Source organism: Ochotona curzoniae, unplaced genomic scaffold (genome assembly GCF_017591425.1).
Source record: "Ochotona curzoniae isolate NIBS_2020 unplaced genomic scaffold, NIBS_Ocur_1.0 scaffold_3208, whole genome shotgun sequence".
Classification (NCBI taxonomy): Eukaryota; Metazoa; Chordata; class Mammalia; order Lagomorpha; family Ochotonidae; genus Ochotona; species Ochotona curzoniae.
In genome coordinates, this window is record NW_024467106.1 from 2,720,203 (window position 1) to 2,738,306 (window position 18,104).

At 56.4% G+C, this 18,104-nt stretch overlaps 2 protein-coding genes and 1 long non-coding RNA gene across 9 annotated transcripts in view; 2 read left to right on the forward strand and 1 right to left on the reverse strand.

Annotated features, from left to right (window-relative positions):
- The window catches only part of SETX (senataxin), a 59,831-nt gene extending 51,819 nt beyond the window's left edge, over positions 1 to 8,012 (forward strand). For all 7 annotated transcript variants that reach the window (XM_040963736.1, XM_040963738.1, XM_040963737.1 and 4 more), the window contains 3 exons: positions 1,475 to 1,573; positions 3,674 to 3,761; positions 6,979 to 8,012. In XM_040963736.1, coding sequence (XP_040819670.1) covers positions 1,475 to 1,573; positions 3,674 to 3,761; positions 6,979 to 7,698 — 907 coding nt within the window. In that variant the 3' untranslated portion in view covers positions 7,699 to 8,012. The remainder of the gene's footprint in view (positions 1 to 1,474; positions 1,574 to 3,673; positions 3,762 to 6,978) is intronic.
- Positions 8,013 to 11,668: 3,656 nt separating this feature from the next.
- Positions 11,669 to 13,949, forward strand: LOC121145068. Its single transcript, XR_005881939.1, has 3 exons — positions 11,669 to 12,266; positions 12,972 to 13,092; positions 13,485 to 13,949. It is a non-coding gene; the product is annotated as an uncharacterized LOC121145068 (long non-coding RNA).
- A 2,842-nt stretch (positions 13,950 to 16,791) lies between these two features.
- NTNG2 (netrin G2) overlaps positions 16,792 to 18,104 on the reverse strand; it is a 40,917-nt gene continuing 39,604 nt past the window's right edge. Inside the window, exons 8-9 of the mRNA XM_041004656.1 lie at positions 17,340 to 17,474; positions 16,792 to 17,021 (exon numbers count right to left, since the gene is read on the reverse strand). Coding sequence (XP_040860590.1) covers positions 16,792 to 17,021; positions 17,340 to 17,474 — 365 coding nt within the window. The remainder of the gene's footprint in view (positions 17,022 to 17,339; positions 17,475 to 18,104) is intronic.

Here is an 18,104-nt window from a genome sequence, read left to right on the forward strand (position 1 = left end):
GGAAAATGGGTAAAGTGCACTTCATAAAAATGAAAGGCTTTTCTATGTCAGAGGACACAATTCAGAGAAGACGATAATGAGAGAAAATAGGTGCCACTGTGTGTCTAACAGGAGGCTCGAGTCTGGATGATGTGAGGGATTCTGAAAGTCCAGCAGGAACAGGGAGTTTTTGAAATTGGCAAAAGATTTTACCCTTTTTGAAAAAAAAATTTATTTTTATTGGAAAGGCAGGTCAGATTTACAGAGAGAAGGAGAGGCCAAGATCACCTGTCTGCTGGTTCACTCCCCAAGTGACCACAATGACTGGGGCTGAGCCGATCTGAAGCCAGGAGCCAGGAGCTTCTTCTTGGTCTGCCGTGCGGTGCAGGATCCCAAGGCTTTGGGCCGTCCTCGACTGCCTTCCCAGGCCTCAAGCAGGGAGCTGGATAGGAAGTGGAGCAGCCGGGACATGAATTGGCATCCATATGGGATCCTAGTGCTTGCAAGTGCTTGCAAGGGGAGGATTTAACCATTGAGCCAACATGCCAGGCCCAGGATTTGAAAATATTGTAGAAGAAGATACAGAAATGGCTACTCATCAGTAAAGACGTGAGTGTGAAGAAAGTGTAGATCACAGCAAGGGAGACTATATCGCACTGTGATGAGCACAATTTCACAACCAGCACACTGCTGCGAGGCTGTAAGGCAAGGAGTGATTAGACACCGCTTTGCCTGGCCCCCGACATGGTGTGTGTAGACTGGTAGACCCAGAACGTCCACTCCTAGTTACACGCCTGTAAAAACTGGAAGGAATATTCAGATAGGCCTGGGCATTGCTAAGCCAGAGCTTGAGACGGCCACATCCCAAGGCGGAGTGTTGGTTTGAGTTGCAGGTCGTCCTGTGATGCATCCTCCTGCGCATGCACCTGAAAGGCCCACAGCTAATGGCCCAAGTGTGCTGGGTCGCTGCCGCTCCGGGGGAGACCCGGCCCAGCCCTGACTGATGCACGGACAGGCAGCCAGCTGATGGGAAAATCCATCTCTAACACTGCCTTTCAAATACATGAAAGATTTTTTTGAAAAAAGTTCGCATAAATACCTGATGATCACAGCATTAGTCGTAATATACATGAAGTGGAAGCAGCCTAAATACCCTTCAGTTGTCAATGGGTAATAAATCGTGATAGGGCTGGGCAATGAAATAACCAACAGGAAGTACTCAACGAGCCTCGAGCTAGAAAACTGGAAGTGTGTTGGGGAAAGGAGCCAGCCCTGGAAGGCCATGTCGTGATGATCCCATTCACATATGAAATTTCCAGTATAGAAAAATCTTTGTAGAGACAGTAAATTGGTTAGTGACTGCCAGGGCATGGGGTGAGGGCGAGGTTGGGACTAACCGCGGAAGTATCATGGCGAATGGTTCTTTGGAATGCTTTGATGTGACTCTGTGTTGAAGGCTGATTTTACTTAGAGTCACTGTTTCTCTGCTACGTAGACCAGCGGAAGTGGACACGGTGGACGCCTTCCAGGGGCGGCAGAAGGACTGCGTCATCGTTACCTGTGTCCGGGCCAATGCTCTGCAAGGCTCCATTGGGTGAGTAAGTGCCTGTGCTTTGGTCAGCTGCCAGTGGACCAGGCCCAGATCCATCACCAATCACCATTGAGATCACCACCATTTGTTTTATTTTCTGTTAAAAAAAATTCCTTCATTAGCATGAAGTTGTCTGACTTGCAGGTAAACTGAGCTTTTTTTCTTACTGTCCTGTCAACTTTGAACTTTGAAAAGCTTGCGGAAAAATGAAATTAGAATATTTTATTTTGATGCAAAAATTTTTTGAAATCCCTGCAGGTGTTTTGGTAAGTGAGCTGAGTGGTTGGGTTCGGTGTTTCACAGAGCTCTGTCACTGTCCTGAGGTGGTTTTCTTCTCTCGCTGTGACATCACATACTGAGGGTACAGAGGGGCAGGGCATTCCCTTGGTCTCTGGGGCCTTGGGGTCGTGACGCGTTCTCTCTCATTGAAAGCAGATAGAGTGTGCATTGCAGGTTGCTAATTTGGGTTGTTAATTCCTACAGAAAGTGAAGGTAACTGCCCAGCCCCTTGGGACAGGCCGCGTGCCCGTGTGAAGGCCGCTTAGCATCCAACCACTCAGTGCCTGCGTACATCTGTGCTAATGCCACAGGATCTGAACCACATATGCAGATTCAAATTTATGAATAATGGAATTTGTGTATTTTTAAGGGTACTAAATCATTTTTAAGAGGCAACAAAGCAGAAATTAACAGAGGACAAACTTTCATCTGCTGATTCATTCCCAAGCACCCTGGGCCGGGTTTCCCCATGGCAAAGCCAGAACTGGAACGTTGCAGCCTGCAGTGCTGCTTGTGCGGTTCTCATTAGCAGGGGATGGGCTCAGGGACCCACCAGGGACCCACCAGGGATCCACCAGGGACCCGATGCAGGTGCTATGATGGCGGCTGCAGGCAGCCTAACGCTGGGATGCGTGGCTCTGCCCCTAGGGTATTTTCTGAGTACTTTCAACTTGCACTGGAGTTAGCAGTGGCTTAGCCACTGCCTGGAGTGTCAGTGTCGCATTTCAGTGTGGGTTCAAGTCCCGGCTATTGCGCTTGTGTCACAGCTCCGTGCGGATGTGCCCGAAAAGCCGTGGGAGGCGGTCCAGGTAACTGGACTTCAGCCTGACCGTTACGACCATCTGGGGGAGTGAACCAGCAAGGTCAAGATCTCTGTCTGCTTCTCCCCATTCCTTTGTGGCTCTGCCTTTCAAATAAGCATTCTAAACATAGAATCTCTAAGTATCTCATCCCTGGGCAGTGAAGCACCAGGGCTTTGACTCCACCCTGCTTTGTGTGGGAGCTGCTCCTATGGGCCCTGGGTGGGGGCACAGTTAAGGTAGCACTGGGATTTTTTTTTTAAAGATTTATTTATTTATTGGAAAGGCAGATATACAGAGAGGTGGAGAGACAGAGGAAGATCTTCCATCCAATGATTCACTCCCCAAGTGACTGCAACGGCCGATGCTATGCCGATCCAAAGACAGGAGCCAGAAACTTCTGGGTCTCCCACACAGGTGCAGGGTCCCAAAGCTTTGGGCTGTCCTTGACTGCCTTCCCAGGCCACAAGCAGGGATCTGGATGGGAAGTGGAGCTGCCGGGATTAGAACCGGCGCCCATATGGGATCCTGGGGCATTCAAGGCGAGGACTTTAGCTCCTAGGCTATGCCTCCGGGCCTAGCACTGGGATTATTTTAAAAAGATTTATTTATTTCTGTTGCAAAGGCAGATTTAAAGAGAGGAGAAAAGACATTTTCCAAATCTGCTGGCTCGCTCAAATGGCTGCAATGCCTGGAGCTGAGCCCATCTGAAGCCAGGAGCTTCTTCTGGGTCTCCCACACGGGTGCAGGGTCCCAAGACTTTGGGCCGTCCTCGACTGCTTTCCCAGGCCACAGGCAGGGAGCTGGAGGGGAAGTGGAACAGCCAGGATATGAACTGGCGCTCATATGGGATGCCCGTGTTTCCAGGGGGGAATTAGTGAATTTGAGCCATCATGCCAGGCCTGAGTGCCCATGATTAAGGAAGTGGAAGGAGCACTGGAGAAGCTGATGAAAACATTGTACGTGTCTTGTAAGTGTGCTAAGTGGTTCTGTAGATGGAATAATTTTTTTTTTTATTGCTTAGGTTCCTGGCAAGTTTGCAGCGATTGAATGTCACTATCACGCGAGCCAAGTACAGCCTCTTTATCCTTGGGCATCTGAGGACCCTTATGGTAGGTGCATACCTGGAAGCCACAGGATTAGAGGGTGTAATAAATGCACACATGGCTTTTAGTGAATGCTCGAGCTGTCCACCAGAGGGCGTGAGAGGTCCAGGCTGGGCTTCAGGCACCCAGCTCAGTGCTGTTCACTGAGTGTGGCCTCAGTGCGCTGGCCTGGAGCCCGCCTCTACCAGAACAGGCCCTCCCGCTCCCGCAGGCCTGCCCTGGGACTGCGTCCCAGCTGTGCAGCACCGGCTTGTCTGTTCCACAAGCTCATCCTTCCAAAGAGAGCAGTCCGCTCGTGACGTCCCCGTTTAGGTGAGTGCCACCAGAGGGCAGTGCAGTCCACGCTCTGGCCTGCTGCGGTGCTGTGCGCCCGCAAGAATTCGTATGAAAAGCATGTCCTGAGTGTGCGGGTCACTAGGGAGTGTTTCTCATCCGCTGACATTGTAAGACGTGGAGATTGCAGGAGTCTTTTCTGTCCCTGACGTGGTGCTTCCCTTCCTGTTGGTGTAGGTAAAGTCCCTGGGCCGGCCTGCTGTGCAGCTCACTGTTGGGCTTCTGTGAATTTGTGCTTAACTCAAAACAAAGAATTTTTCTAAAGATTGGAATGTTAAAAAAACAGTTTTTTTGCTATTCACATAACAGACTTACAGGTTACTCTTTGTACATTTGAACAAAACCTAAGCATATTGTAAGTTTTTGATAATGTTTAATTTGTTCTTGGAGATTTGGCTCTTAGTAATGTCTCACTTGAGTGACTCCTGACCTGAGCCCACGGCACGGTGGGCTGTGCAGACATTGTCACATTGTCCCCTGCTGGCTAAAGTCCTCACCTTGCACGCACTAGGATCCCATATGGGCGCTGGTTCTAATCCCTGCTGCTCTGCTTCCCATCCAGCTCCCTGCCTGTGGCCTGGGAAAGCAGTCAAGAATGGCCCAAAACCTTGGGCCCCTGCACCCGCATGGGAGACTCAGAAGAGGCTCCTGGCTTCTGGCTTTGGATTGGCTCAGCTCTGGCCATTGCAGCCACTTGGGGAGTGAACCAGCAGACAAAAGATCTTTCTGTCTGTCCTTCTCCCTGTAAATCTTACTTTCCAATAAAAATAAATCTTTTTTTTAAAAGATATATTTATTTTTATTGGAAAGTCAGATATACAGAGAGCAGGAGAGGCAGAGAGGAAGATCTTCCAACCAATGATTCACTCCCCAAGTGAGTGCAACAGCCAGTGCTGCGCTGATCCAAAGACAGGAGCCATGAACTTCTTCCAGGTCTCCCACACGGGTGCAGGGCCCCAAGGCTTTGGGCCGTCCTCGACTGCTTTCCCAGGCCACAAGCAGGGAGCTGGATGGGAAGAAGAGCTGCTGGGATTAGAACCAGCGCCCATATGGGTGCTCATATGGGATCCCGGCACATTCAGGGTGAGGACTTACTAAGCCATGCCGCCAGGCCCTTTCCAATAAAAATAAATCTTAAAAAAAATCTTCAATCTAGTTTCCCTTGAAGAAATGGAATCATTTCCTCGGTGCCTGACTTACTGTGAGAAGCCAAGATGAATAGTTCCTCCTCAGAACCAGTTTTGAGTCTTTAGGATTAGATTAAGGACCAAGATTAGTGCAATAGGCTTGGCAGAAATAGAGCGTCTGCTTCCCCGGGCCAGGGCCTCAGGAGCCCAGTGGGAGCCTGGGTGTGCTTGTGTGTGCCTGCCTGCAGCTGCCAGTCACGGGGCTTGCCTGCAGTCCGTGAGTTCGGGTAGCCCCAGACTGTCGTGTGGAGTCAGCACCTAGCAAGGTTTGCCAAACCCAGCTGCTGCCGCCACGCTCAGCAAGGCTGTGTGCCGTTCACAAAGTGCGACGGTGCTTTAGTTACACTTTCAGCTTTGATCTCTTTCTTGAAAGGATCATCTTAGGGCTTTCGCTGTGCTCTCACATCTCTTGGTACACACTTACGTGCAAGAGTACAAATGAAACCGTGGACTGAGCCACGGCTGCAGTCCCTGACTTCCGGCTCCCAGTCCCAGGTCATCATTTTCTGGCCCCGCGGTGTCCTCCACCCCTGTTCTGAGACCCTCCTCGTCTCCACTCTACGCCTCTTAGTGCTGGTGCTTGCTTGCTTGAATATGTCCTATGGAAGGTTTTCAGGCAAGATGGAAAAAAAATCTATATTTGAGAAACACATAGCTTCCTGGAGTGTGTTCTGGTCTGCTAAGTCTCCCAGATGCCTTCCAGGGCCTCTGTTGGCAGGTAGCTGGGTCAGGGTCAGAGCCAAGGGCGGAATCTGCCAGTGTCCTCACACCTTAACTGCTAGGCCAGACACCTGTCTCCAGATGAGGTGCCGTAATGGCTGATGGTGCCCAGTCACAGGTTTGCCCAGGAGAGGTACGTGGTAATTGCTGCCTGAGCGAAGGGCAGCCTGGAGTCAGCAGTGTGCTTAAGCAGAGCACATCCGGGTGAGATGGGGAGGAAGCAGGGTGGGCTCTGGTTGACCGACTCAGACAGAGTCCCGCGGCAAGCCACCCTCCTGAGCCCGCTGGAGGCCAGCTGCGCCTTCCTCTTCCTATACCCTCATCTTCCTCAGGGTTTGCTGCTTTCTAAGGAGATGCAGGTTGTGGTGGCTGTGCCGCAGCAGCAAGCTGCCGAGGAGGAGGCAGGGGAGCCGCAGACTGCAGGGTCCACCTCCCACGTGCTTGGCTTCCCATCCTTGCCGCTGCCCCGGAAAGGACCAGAAGGCAGACGGGACTGCTTCAGCCATGTGGGCTCTGTAAGACTGCGCAGTCATCCTGCAGGCCCGGGTCCGCTCAGGACTTCTGGCCTGCGTGAGGCTGGTGATACACTCCATATGACCAAGCGCGCGTCTGCCCCGTCCCCGACAGTGACCCCTGGTCCTGTGTAACCGTGGACGTGCTGAGCCCAGCCAAGGGGCTGTGTTTCTGACTTTTCAGTAGCTGTCTAGGCGCTACTATGCCCCGGGCAGGTCCACGTGTCCACGCCTGCCGTGCAGGTGCAGGACAGTGGACGCAAATGGCTGCAGTTGTTTCTTAAGTAACCGACTTTGTCATCTTGGATTCAGGGTTAGCTTTTCCTTTCAGCCTTGCGTGTGGGAAATGGATTGTTAAGCATTCATTCTCGAAGGCGGCCGTGTTGTTCAGAGAGGTAGCCGCTGCCTGCCAGCCTGCCCCCTCACCGTGTGTCTCCTTGGGGCCTAATTGCCTTTCCCTTTTGTTTCAAGGAAAATCCGCATTGGAACCAGCTGATTCAGGACGCCCAGAAGCGTGGTGCCATTATCAAGACCTGTGACAAAAACTACAGACATGATGCCATGAAGATCCTGAAACTCAAGCCTGTGCTCCAGAGAAGCCTGAGCCACCCGCTGGCCGCCGTGCCCGAGGCTGCCAGGCCCCAGGGCGGCCTGCCCAGCAGCGCGATCGACGGCGGCCTGGCCAGGACATCCTTTGCATCCTCTCTGTACCACACGCTCTCCGACACCAAAGGAAACCCTGTGACTCCCGTGATCCCTGAGAGGCTCCCAGGCCAGGAGCAGCTCCGGGACCCACGGCTGCTCAGGAGGATGGCCACCGAGGCCAAGGGGGCTCTCCTACAGGAGCCTCAGCCAGTGAGCCCTCAGCATCCTGGATCCACACCCCCCTCAGGAGAGCCCGGCTTTCCTGTGGCGCGACAGGATGCAGGCAGGGCTGTGCAGCAGGCCGCTGGCCGAGCAACTGTCCCGAGCACCCACAGACCGTACGGGCAGGGCGGGCCTCCGGGTGCTGGCCCTGATGCTCTGACCAGCAGGAGAAGGTATGAACTGGAAGAGGAGCTGTGCCCCCAGAGGGAGGCCAGGGCCTTCAGAGAGGATGGGCACGAGAGGTACTACACCCGCAGGGCCTCTAGCTGGGACAGGCGGAGATGGGAGAAGGAGGAGAGCGGCCCCAAAAGAAGAAGGCTATAGTGGAGCCCGTGGCTGGACTGGACGCTACGGGCATGACTGGGCGCTCCGGTGACAGCCTGTCGCGCCATCCAGCCAGGTTCGCGTGTGTTGGGGCACATGGATCCTGCGTCCTGACACCTGAGCCTCTTGCTCACCTTCAGGGTTTTTGTTTGTTTATTTGTCGGTTGGAGAGTTCTCAGAGGGCCCATTTGGGTCGCGCTGTGTCCTTGAAGTTGCGGACTGAATGTCATTCTGTTAGAAGCTGATGCCATAGTGAGTGTTGCAAAGTTGAAATGTATATTTGTACAGCAAATAACGAATACTTTGAAAGTTTATTCTAGTAGACTGTTTTCTTTTCCCTGCTTAAAATGGAATGGTTTTTCAAGAGAACAAACTTTAAGAAAAGGTAAGAGAAGGGCATATCTGAACTGTTGTCACCCACCATAGGCAGAACAGCTGGGCAAGCTGAGTTAGTGCTGGGGACTCAGGGCAGGACTGGGGGACTCTAATTCTACTTAGAAACAACCACAGAGTCTTCCTGGGGCCGCAGTTCTGTTAGGCACAGGCCTGGTGGCAAGACAGCTTGGCATAGCTCATTCCGTTTGTGTGACAAGTTCGTTTACCTGTCACTAAGATGTCCCCAGGCCGTTGAGCCTTGTGGACCCAGTGTGTCTCACGCCTTGTTGCTGGAGGATCTTGTCCCCTTAGCCACCCACAGCTGCCTCGTGTTCCAGATCTCATGGGTCTTGGCAGGGCCTGGGGAGCTGCGTGGCAGTATGAGAACCACCGATCCGATCCAGCTAAAGACTATTCCAGGCTAAAAAGAAATGCTTTTACCAAGGGAGCTAGCAAAAGAGTCTGGCTGGCGAGTTGTTGAGGGACCACGTGGTGGTGAAGGGCAGTGCTGGTGAGCATGTGGCTCGATGCCGTCGGGTGGGGGCCTGCTTCTTGCTGGCGGAGCACTCCGCCCTCTCAGCGGTGGCTGCCTGGAGGGATTGGTCTCCAGAGGCAGCCCCAGAGCTGTGCTGGCTGGGCTGGGCAGGGTAAGATGGTGCAGGACAGCTGGCACTGGCTCGGGGAGCCCACATGGGCCTTGGGCAGGAAACCTCAGTGTGAGTGGAAGCAGCCTGGTCCCCTGGCAGAGGTCAGAAACTGCGCTTGTGAAGGCGGATGGCAGAGCAAGCGCCGTAAGGACGTGTCTCTTGCCTCACACGGACATGCAAATTAGAAGGCGAGTTTTCCCCAGAATACTTTGCAGGCAGAACATGACTGTCCGCTTCAGGCTGATCTCCGGGCTCGGGCCGTGTTCAGCCATCAGTTTACCTGTCAGGCCTGATCGCACTAGCATCGGGAGTACGGCATCCTTGGTGAAGCCCAGGCCTGTGTCCTGTGCCAGCAGAACACAGCGGGACAAGTCGTGCCAGTCCTGCCAGAGCTGCCCCAGCACTGGGGCCGGGGACAGCACAACCTACTGTAAGCGGGGAAGTCAGCCTGGCCTTTGGCCTTGCACAGCGGGAGAAGACACTGCCGTGTCTCCTGACACTGCCACTTGAATGTGAATATTTTCTACTGAAAACCTCAGTTGGCTGATTTGTAGATAATTTGCCTTTGGTTTATTGTGCACAGTTGATTCCATGACATGTTTTTGTGAATTACCTGGAGCGAATTCGTTAAGTACCTGCGAATAATCTCCTATAAAGTGTATTCTTTTCTAAAGTAGTTGTTTTGCTGCGCCTCCAACATTCTGTTCCCTGGACTGGGCTGCAGCAGTAGTCCTCTTTGTTAAAACCTGAGTTTTCAGGGAAAATGGCAGAATTAAAAAGTAGAAACAAGAGTGCTATTGTGGGCTGCCAGTTGCTTGTTATTGAAGGTGCCATTGTTGTGGGCACCGCTAGGAGTGGTAACTGCCCTCGCTGCCCCTGCTCTTGGACTGGGGAGAGGACATGACACGGCCTGTGTGGGGCGCTGCGGGGCACAGTGTGGGAGGATGCAGGTGCTCAGTGCACGTCATACAAGTGGGATGCGCTCTTGGCAAAGCAACAGCTTCAGAAAACACAGCCTGGCTCTCCTACACTTGGAGAAGCACCTGACCTTTGCCTCACGCGGCACCCCAAGCGTGCATACACAGCGCAGTCCAGCCGGCCTGGCTCTCGCTGTGCACGCACGGGTTACTGAAGAGGGAGTCGGATGGAAACGTAAATCTGCCAGAGGACCAGCGAGGCCGGAGTGCCGTGTGATGGTCACTTCATTTGCAGGATTCATTGCCACACCACCCCCGCCTCCTGGGCCTCGCCATTCATTGAGGGATAAATAATTCAGGAAGGAAAAATAAAGCCTTGCTTCAGGCCCAACGATTTACAGTGGTGTGTGACCACAGAGGCAGTTTCTGTACCCAGGGGAGCCCTCCATAGCTGAGGTTGCCGTCACCCATGGCACAGGAGGCGGTGCCAAGCCAGGCACCCCAGCTGCCTCCCCCAGGGTCAGGCTGCAGCATTAGGCAGCCCCTTCCCACGTGGGTTTTGTGGCCATCCAATGGAGTATATGTGCATGTGTCTAGAGGCCCCAGTGGACAGTTCCAGTTTTGGGTTGGCCACAGTTTTTTTCCTAAGATTTGAAAGGCAGAGTTAGAGATGGAGGGAGAGAGCAGCTTCGTCCGCCCTTCTTACCTCAAGGGACTTGAAGTTGGAGGAGCCGCACTGCCCGTGACCCCTGGCCTGTGCTTGGGCTTCCTGATGACAAGTGCACCAGTGCCATCTGCCCTTGCTGAGGTCTGAAAGTGGGTGTGTCCCCCCAAACTGATACTTTGAAAATTAACCCCCAAAGTCACAGTCATATGCAAAGCGCTCAACAAACTCTGTTAGTGTCTAATTACACTGTGGTGGATCAAGTTTAATTTCCGCCTGCAGTACCAGCATCCCATGCAGGCATTGGTTTGAATCCCGGCTGCTCCACTTCCCTTCCAGCTCCCTGCTAATGCACCTGGGAGGGCAGCAAATGGCCCAAGTCCTCGGGCCCTGCCCCTGCATGGAGAGCTGGAAGAAGCCCCGGCTGTGTAGGGGCCCTCTCCATTGCAGCCATTTGAGGAGTAGGTCAATAGATGGAAGATCTGTCCGTCTTCTTTCTCCAGAAATCTTGGAAATAAAAGTAAATGCTTAAAAAATAGTAAAAATAAAATTTAGAAGTAGATCCACTGTGGAAAAATAAGTAGGACTTGGCCTTGTGCAGCAGGGGAAGCAGAGTTAGAAACCACTGAGGTTATCTTTGGGGTTGGGGTTGTGGCGTAGTGGGTGAAGTGACCACCTACGACAGTGACATTTCACATGGGCATTGATTTGTGTCCCAGATGCTCTGCTTCTTCCAATCCAGCTAATGGCCTGGGAAAAAGCAAAAGATGGTCACGTCCTTGGGCCCTATCCGACACATGGAGACCCGGACGGAGTGCTTGGCTTCTGGCTACAGCCTGACCCACCCAGTCCTGGCGGTGTGGCCATCTGGAGCATGAGCCAAGTGGGTGAAAGCTCTGTCCTCTTTCTGCAACTCTCAAAATAAATTTTTGAAAATTAAAAAATTTTATTGCAAAGTCACATTTATAGAAAAGAGAGACAGAAAGATCTGTCTGCTGGTTCACTCCCCAAGTGATCACAATGGCCAGAGCTGAACCAATCCCAAGGCCAGGAACCAGAAACTTCTTCTGGGTCTCCCACACAGGTGCAGGGTCCCAAGGCCTTGGGCTGTCCTCAACTGCTTTCCCAGGCCACAGGCAGGGAGCTGGATGGGGGGAAGTGGAGCTGCCAGGATATGAACCAGTGCCCATATGGGATCCTGGTGCATGCAAGGTAAGGACTTTAGCCACTAGGCTACTGTGCTTGGTCCCAAAATAAGTACTTTTAAAAGGTTTTCTTATCCATTATTTCTTCAAATTAATCTACTAGGTAGCTGTTGCGGTACAGTGGGTTAAGTTGCCAACTTGGGATCCTCACATCCCATGTTGGAGTATCAGCCTGGTGCTAGCTACTCCTGATGGACCTTTGTGCTGCTGACATGCCCGCCGGTCCTGGCCAAGGATGTGGGTCTTCTGCCCACGTGGGAGACTGCATGGAGTGGGGGCTCCTGCCTTTGTCGTGGCCCAACCCCAGCTGTTGCAGATGTTTGGGGTTAAAGCAGTGGAGGGCAGAGCATGCTGTCTCGCCCCCACCCCCTCAGATCAACCTTCTCAGACGACCGTGCTGACTGGGCTTGCGGCTGGGATTTCTCTGGGGATCTTTTGATTTTGCTTCAGCATCTTTTTTTCCAAATTGGGCAACTTGTATCAACATATCCTCAAGTTCATGGATGGATTTGTGAGCTTTCTGCATTTTAGATACTGTATTTTCCATTTCTGAATTCCTTTCTCTTTCTGCGGAGTTCTCCACATGCAGCATGGTCGTGAGCCACTGTGGAGACCTTACCTGGTGGCGCTCACCCCGGAACGCTGTCGGGAAAGGAATCTGCCAGTGTGGGGTCCCCGTTCCTGCAGGCCAGTGTAGAACAGTAAATCATCCTCAGTGCTAGCCGCCCCTTCAGCAGCCTCTCCAGCCCCGCACTGAGTGGTAGGTGGTGACCTGAGGGACCCACGTGGCTGTCACCCACAGCCCAGCACTCCTTCTCGGACAGCTGTGGCTTTGGGCAGGTGCGTGACAATGCCACCTGCCCCGCTGCTTCCTGCTGCACTCCTGGGGTTGTACTGCAGGAAGTGTAATTGTCCCTTAAAGGACACAGGCTAGCTCTTCGGCCAGACTCCTTTGCTGCCCCAGGTGTGGACCATGTCCCACTCGGCAGCAAGCGCCCTGGACCCCCAGTGCGGGGGGCACCATCAGGGCTCAAAGTAGAGCAGTTGAGCGAGTGACCAGAGGGAGAACCATGCACAGAGGTGGCAACTGGCTGGGCCTCCCACCTGTTACACAGGTGCAAGTCCCTTGCAGACTCTGCTGTGCCTGGAACCCGTGCCCTTGGCCTTGCCCTGTCCTCCCTTCATCTCCAGGCAAGACGGGCGTACACCTTAGGATAAGGTGGGGACTGTGATCCCTGGGTCTAAGAGCCACTGCTGTCACAGATAGGGCCTCTGGCGGCCTAGTGCAGGACAGCCCTTCCGTACTCTTGCCAGAGATAGGCCATAGTGAGGGTAGCTGGGAAGGCCGGGGACAGGGGTTGAATGTCCCTGGCGCTTGTGCCTGGCACGTGGTGGTGCTCACTTAAGGACAGAAACACTTCCTGAGACGCGCAGCGTTAGCTGATTGTCCCCTGTGTGGTTGCAGGGTGCTGTGACACACAGCCGTGTGTTCCTGTGGTACCCACCATCTGTGAGCTGGCCCCTGATGAGCTGCCTCCAGGCACAGTGAAGAGGCGGTGAGCATGTGCTGGCCTTGGGTGACTTAGGTGAGTGGGCAGACACTTGCCAAGCCTGCCCTGTGAGGTGCACCCCCTGGCCGAGTGGCCTGGGAAAGCCAGCCTTGGGGGCTCCCAGGGTCACTACCCCCTGGAGGCCCCTTCCTCGGGTGTCCTGGGTATGTTGCTGAGTTGGGGGAGAGAGTACTGATTTTTCCATTTGAGAGACAGAACTCCCACCCAATGGGTTCACCCCTTAAAGGCCTGCAACAGCCAGGGCTGGGCCAGGAGTCAGGAGCTCCACCTGGGCATCCTACATGGGTGGGTGGCAGGGCAGCACATACTGGCAGCATCACCTGTGGACCCTAGCAGGGAGCTGGACTAGAGGGCAGGGCTGGAAGCGGAATCCAGGCCCCCACGATGGGATGTGTCATCCCAAGCAGCTCCCTGACCCCTGCCCCTGGCTACACCTGGAACAGCCGACTCGGAAGCGGGTGCACGCCTGAGCAGATGGCTGTGGTAAGCTCGGGCTCGCAGTTTGCTCTTGGCCTGTGTAACCCTGAGCTGGCTTACTCACCCTCTGTGCTACTCACTCTGCCCCTGTCCCCTCTTCCTGGAAGGAACTGTAGATGCTGGACACGAAGGGTGGCCCCGTGGTAGGGGTTTGTTGGGGAGGCTGGCAAGAGCTGGGCCTGGGGGTGAGGACAGTAGCTGGAGTTCCCGGGGCTCCCCGGCGGGGACACAGGCAGAATCCCTGGCTTCCCAGCTCTCCCAATCCACGCCAGCTGCTACAATCACCTGGGGTTGTGGAGTTTAGGTCCCTGGAGGTCAGGAGTCTCAGCGTGTCTGGCTGTAAAATGACTTTAGTGGTCAGGGCTCAAGGGAGGGAGGGGAAGCCCCAGCTCAACCAGGGGCAGGTGGAACCCGCACTGGCTGGCGGCTGCAGAGGGGCAGTGCAGGGCACAGTCTCTGGCTGGCGGCTGCAGAGGGGCAGTGCAGGGCACAGTCTCTGGCTGGCGGCTGCAGAGGGGCAGTGCAGGGCACAGTCTCTGGCTGTGACTGGAAGGTCGTGCCGAAGCTGACTTAAACATCCTGATGGCCTCCCCTTCTCTGCGTTCTCTCCCTTCCCTACAAGCCTCCCTGCTAAGGGGCGCAGGCCTGGAGGTGTGCTGGGGTGAGGGCACTGCTGCCCAGGAACCCATAGACACCTGGGAACCGTAGGGACTGCCAGAACCCCCGAGGTGGTACAGCCTGCTTATTTAGGGGTGGGCGGGGCAGCTCCCAGGTGAAGCCCAGCTCTCCAGGGCTCTTCGGTCGGCCTGGCTTGGCCGTGGGGTGAAGGCAGAAGGTGGGTAGGTGTCCCCATGTGGATGCCTGGCCTGGGGTCAGGAAGCCTTGGCTGGAATGTACGACGCAGCTCCTGAGCATTTGGGACTCTAGGCGAGTCACGTTCCTGCTCGCAGCCTCCACTTACCCCTTTGTAAAAAGGGCGCAGTACCTGCCCAAGGCAGTTCTCAACCTTGGGTATGGGATCCGTGCTGGGTGGAAGGGGGTCCCCAGCCTTCACGAGCCACACTGAGGCCGTGGTGCTGTACTGAAGACCGCCAGCTCTGAGGCTGGAGAGGCCAAGGCTGAAGCTTTGGTTCCAAGTGAGGGTGAGAGCCAGGAGCTTCCCTCCCTCCCTTGGGCCCCGGTTACTAAAGCCATGTTACTGGTCTGTGGCATGCTGTTGACACTGGGCGTCACACATGAGCTCACCTGGGGACAGGTGCGCCATTGACTAGGAGGTGGCTCTGCCACTTCTGCACTGCTGCCCTTGCTTTCTCCTGTGGGCCACCTGGAAGATGGCAGAGTTTTCCAAATGGCCACTGACCACGTTCCTCTGCCCTCCGGCTGAGGTCAGGGCCTCGGCAGTCCCCGGGGACCAGAGCTCACACTTTGACATACAACACACTCCACCACCCCTGGGCTCTCACCAGACCTGGGCCATGCTCAGCTGAGTCAGGGTGGCCAGAACTGGGACCCACGAGGGCCCCTCTCCTCCCAGAGCTCCCAGGGGCTTCTTGGGTTGCACCCTGGGAAACAGAGTGAGGTATGCATGTGTGTGTGCCCCTGTGTGTATGTGTGTGCATGTAACCCTGTGTATGTGCTGGAAGCTGTGGGTTTCCAGCCCACAGCCTCCCACCGGCAGGGTCCCCAGACCCAACGATTCTGCACAAGGGGTTTGTTCAGCCACCCGAGGGCAGTGGTGCAGGTGGAAGGCCCCAGCCGGGCTCTCCCCACTTCCCTCACAGGCTCTCTCTGCCAAGATCCAGAACTCAGCCTCTGCTCCAGGGGGACCCAGAGCCGGGCTGCTCTGAACCCCCTGCCTTGATGACCAGAAGGGGCTGGTCTCCAGCCCGCCTGCCCCCTGCTCACGTAAGGCAGGGCTGGGTGCAGCTCTGAGAAGGGGCAGAACATGGCCAGAGGCTGTGGGAACTGCAGTCTTCATGGATGGGGGGAAGGGGGGCAGCTGGCATCCAGGGTGGGAACTGGGTCATGCAGGGAAACTTTGGTACCCCGGGGCCCCAGTGGACGCTGTGGCATGGTGAGTTGGCCCGCAGCCGAGAACCAGATTCCACACTTGCCATCAGCTCAGGCCCTGTTTGGCACATACTGGTCTCTGCTGGACCCGACACCTGTGCCGTCCCTGGGGAAGGGCCGAGTGCCGAGGGTGGGTGGGTGGGTGTGGGTATAGCAGGGCGAGGGATGTAGCAGCTGATCCCTGCAGCCTGGTGCTGGGAGCCAAGAAGGCCAGTAGGGGGCAGCATTGGGCCTCCCTGGCCATGACCTGCGCGGGCCCCCCCCCCCCCCCCCCCCCCCGCTGTAATCCATTCTTAATCCCAAGGCCTCAGCTCAGCTCTGGTGACTCCAGGGAGGAACTGAGGTCTGGGCTGCCCTGCCTGGAAACTGCTGGCAGGAGCTGGTACAAGAGGCTGACGGTGGGGTGAGTGGGGCTGGGGGACCCTCCAGAGGGGGTGCACCCTGCAGCCAGGAAGACGGTGGCCACCCACAACTGTGGGTTCTGACTAGCCATGGCCCGAAGCCCCCAGCAGGCCCTGCAATACTCACCCATCATGGCCATCTGGACACAGCACGGCGCTGGGCATTTGCCTAGCACCGGGCCAGGGATCTCTAGGGATTTTTTCCCCCTCTTGGCTTTTGGAAGCCTCTAACATGTGGTGTCCGGCAGCCTGGCCACACCTGCTCGCCCCGCGGGGTGAACTGCAAGCCCCGCAGCTGTCCCCAGCCCACCGGGACTGACACACGGACGGACACGGGCGGGAGGCAGCAGGGGGCATTTTACTCTGCGGTTACACTCCAGCAGCCACCCCGCGGGCACTGCCTCCCGCGCTCCCCGCCACAGGGGGACAGTTCACAGGAACAAAAATAGTTCTCTAGGAAACGCAGTTGCCCGCCCTCCAAAAAGAAGCCCCCTTCGCATCCCCTCCCCCAGGCGGTGAGTTCTAGGGTCACCAGGCCTGGGGGAGGGCGGTGCCGGGGTCTGGGGGTGGAGGGCGTTGCAAAGGAAAAAGAATACAAAAGAGCCGGACCGGTGCGGGGAGCCGGCCGGTGCGGGGAGGGCCAGCAAGAGTCCAGTGCTGCGCGTGAGGTGGGGGAAAGGAAGGCAGGGGCGGGCTGCGGCGAGGGACCCTGCGGAGTAGCACCGGGGAGCAGCTCGGGCAGCCCTCTGCGCACCGCCGCCCGGGCTCAGCAGCCCAGGCGAGCAGCCAGGCCCAGCAGCAGCAGGCAGCCGAGCAGGGTGGCCGGGCGCGGGGCAGCCCCGGGCGCGCCGTCGCAGTCCAGGCCGCCCTCGGCCAGGTCGCAGCGGGCCTGCTCGCAGCGCACACCGGTGTAGCCGCGCGGACAGGCGCAGCGCTGGTTCCGCAGGCAGGTGCCTCCGTTCTGGCACAGCAGCTGGTCGTCGTCGCACACGTTGGCTGTGGGGGAAGGGGCGAGGGAGGGGGCACGCGGTTAACGCAGGCGGTAGTGGGGCGGGGGGTTGTGCACGAGCCCCTTAAGGGTGCGGGCTAACCCCTGCTGTACCAGGGTGGGGACTTAGCGCACACCTGAGCTCCAACCCTGCTGGTCTAGGAGAGCTCTTCCCCAGGCTCCGGCTGCTGTCTTCCCCCACTGCCGAGCTCTGCACCTGCTGGCGCCTGTGCCTGGGGACGCCCTTTCACCCTCTGCCGGTCGGGGGAGGTACCGGCTTTCCTGTCCTTCCATAGCTGCCCTCCCAGTAGCAGGTGCCCACTCACGGTAGCAGCCTTGGCGCCAGTAGTGCGTGGGGAGGCAGTCGTCGCACTTCGGGCCGGCCGCGCCCTCGCGGCACTCGCAGAAGCCCGTCTCGTTGCAGCGGTCGTGCACAGAGCCGATCTGGTTGCAGTTACACTCTGCACGGGCAGACAGCACACGGTCAAGGGCTGCTCAGCCGCCTGCCTCACATCACCCCCACCAGCCCGTGCCCTGGCCTTCCCAGCTCCAAGGAGCTAGAATTCCTGCAAGTGGTCAGATGGCCCCGGAGTCCTCAGGCGGGGAGGGGGGAGGGGGGCGAGGTGTGACCCCCAGCTGCAGCTCCTTTCCAGGCCCTGGCCTTTGCCCCACCAGGATCTCTGTTCTTGGGAGGGGGCTGGGGGCCGCTGAAGCCCCAGAGCTGAGAGGAGAGGAGGAGGGCGCTGGGGTGGGGGTATCTCTAACCGGATCCAGGGCTGCTGCGGGGCGTCTGCAAGCTGGCCCGGGGTGACGTCACAGCACAATCCCACGCGGATTGCTTCAGCACTGATGGAATTAGCTGAAGGCCACCGGCCGATGCAGGCTAACAGCGCTAGCTGTAAGCTGTCAGAGCTGCCTGGTGGGAGGACTGCAGCCTGGGGTGGCCAGGGGGCTGGTGGGCAGGGTGAGCCGGCCTACTGGGGCTCCTCCCTGCCTGCTGTTGGATGCTGGCTGGCTGGTGGTCACCTGCCCAACCCAGCCGTGTCCCTCCTAGATTTCCTCTTTAACTCTAAAGGCAGTTTAGGCAGAGC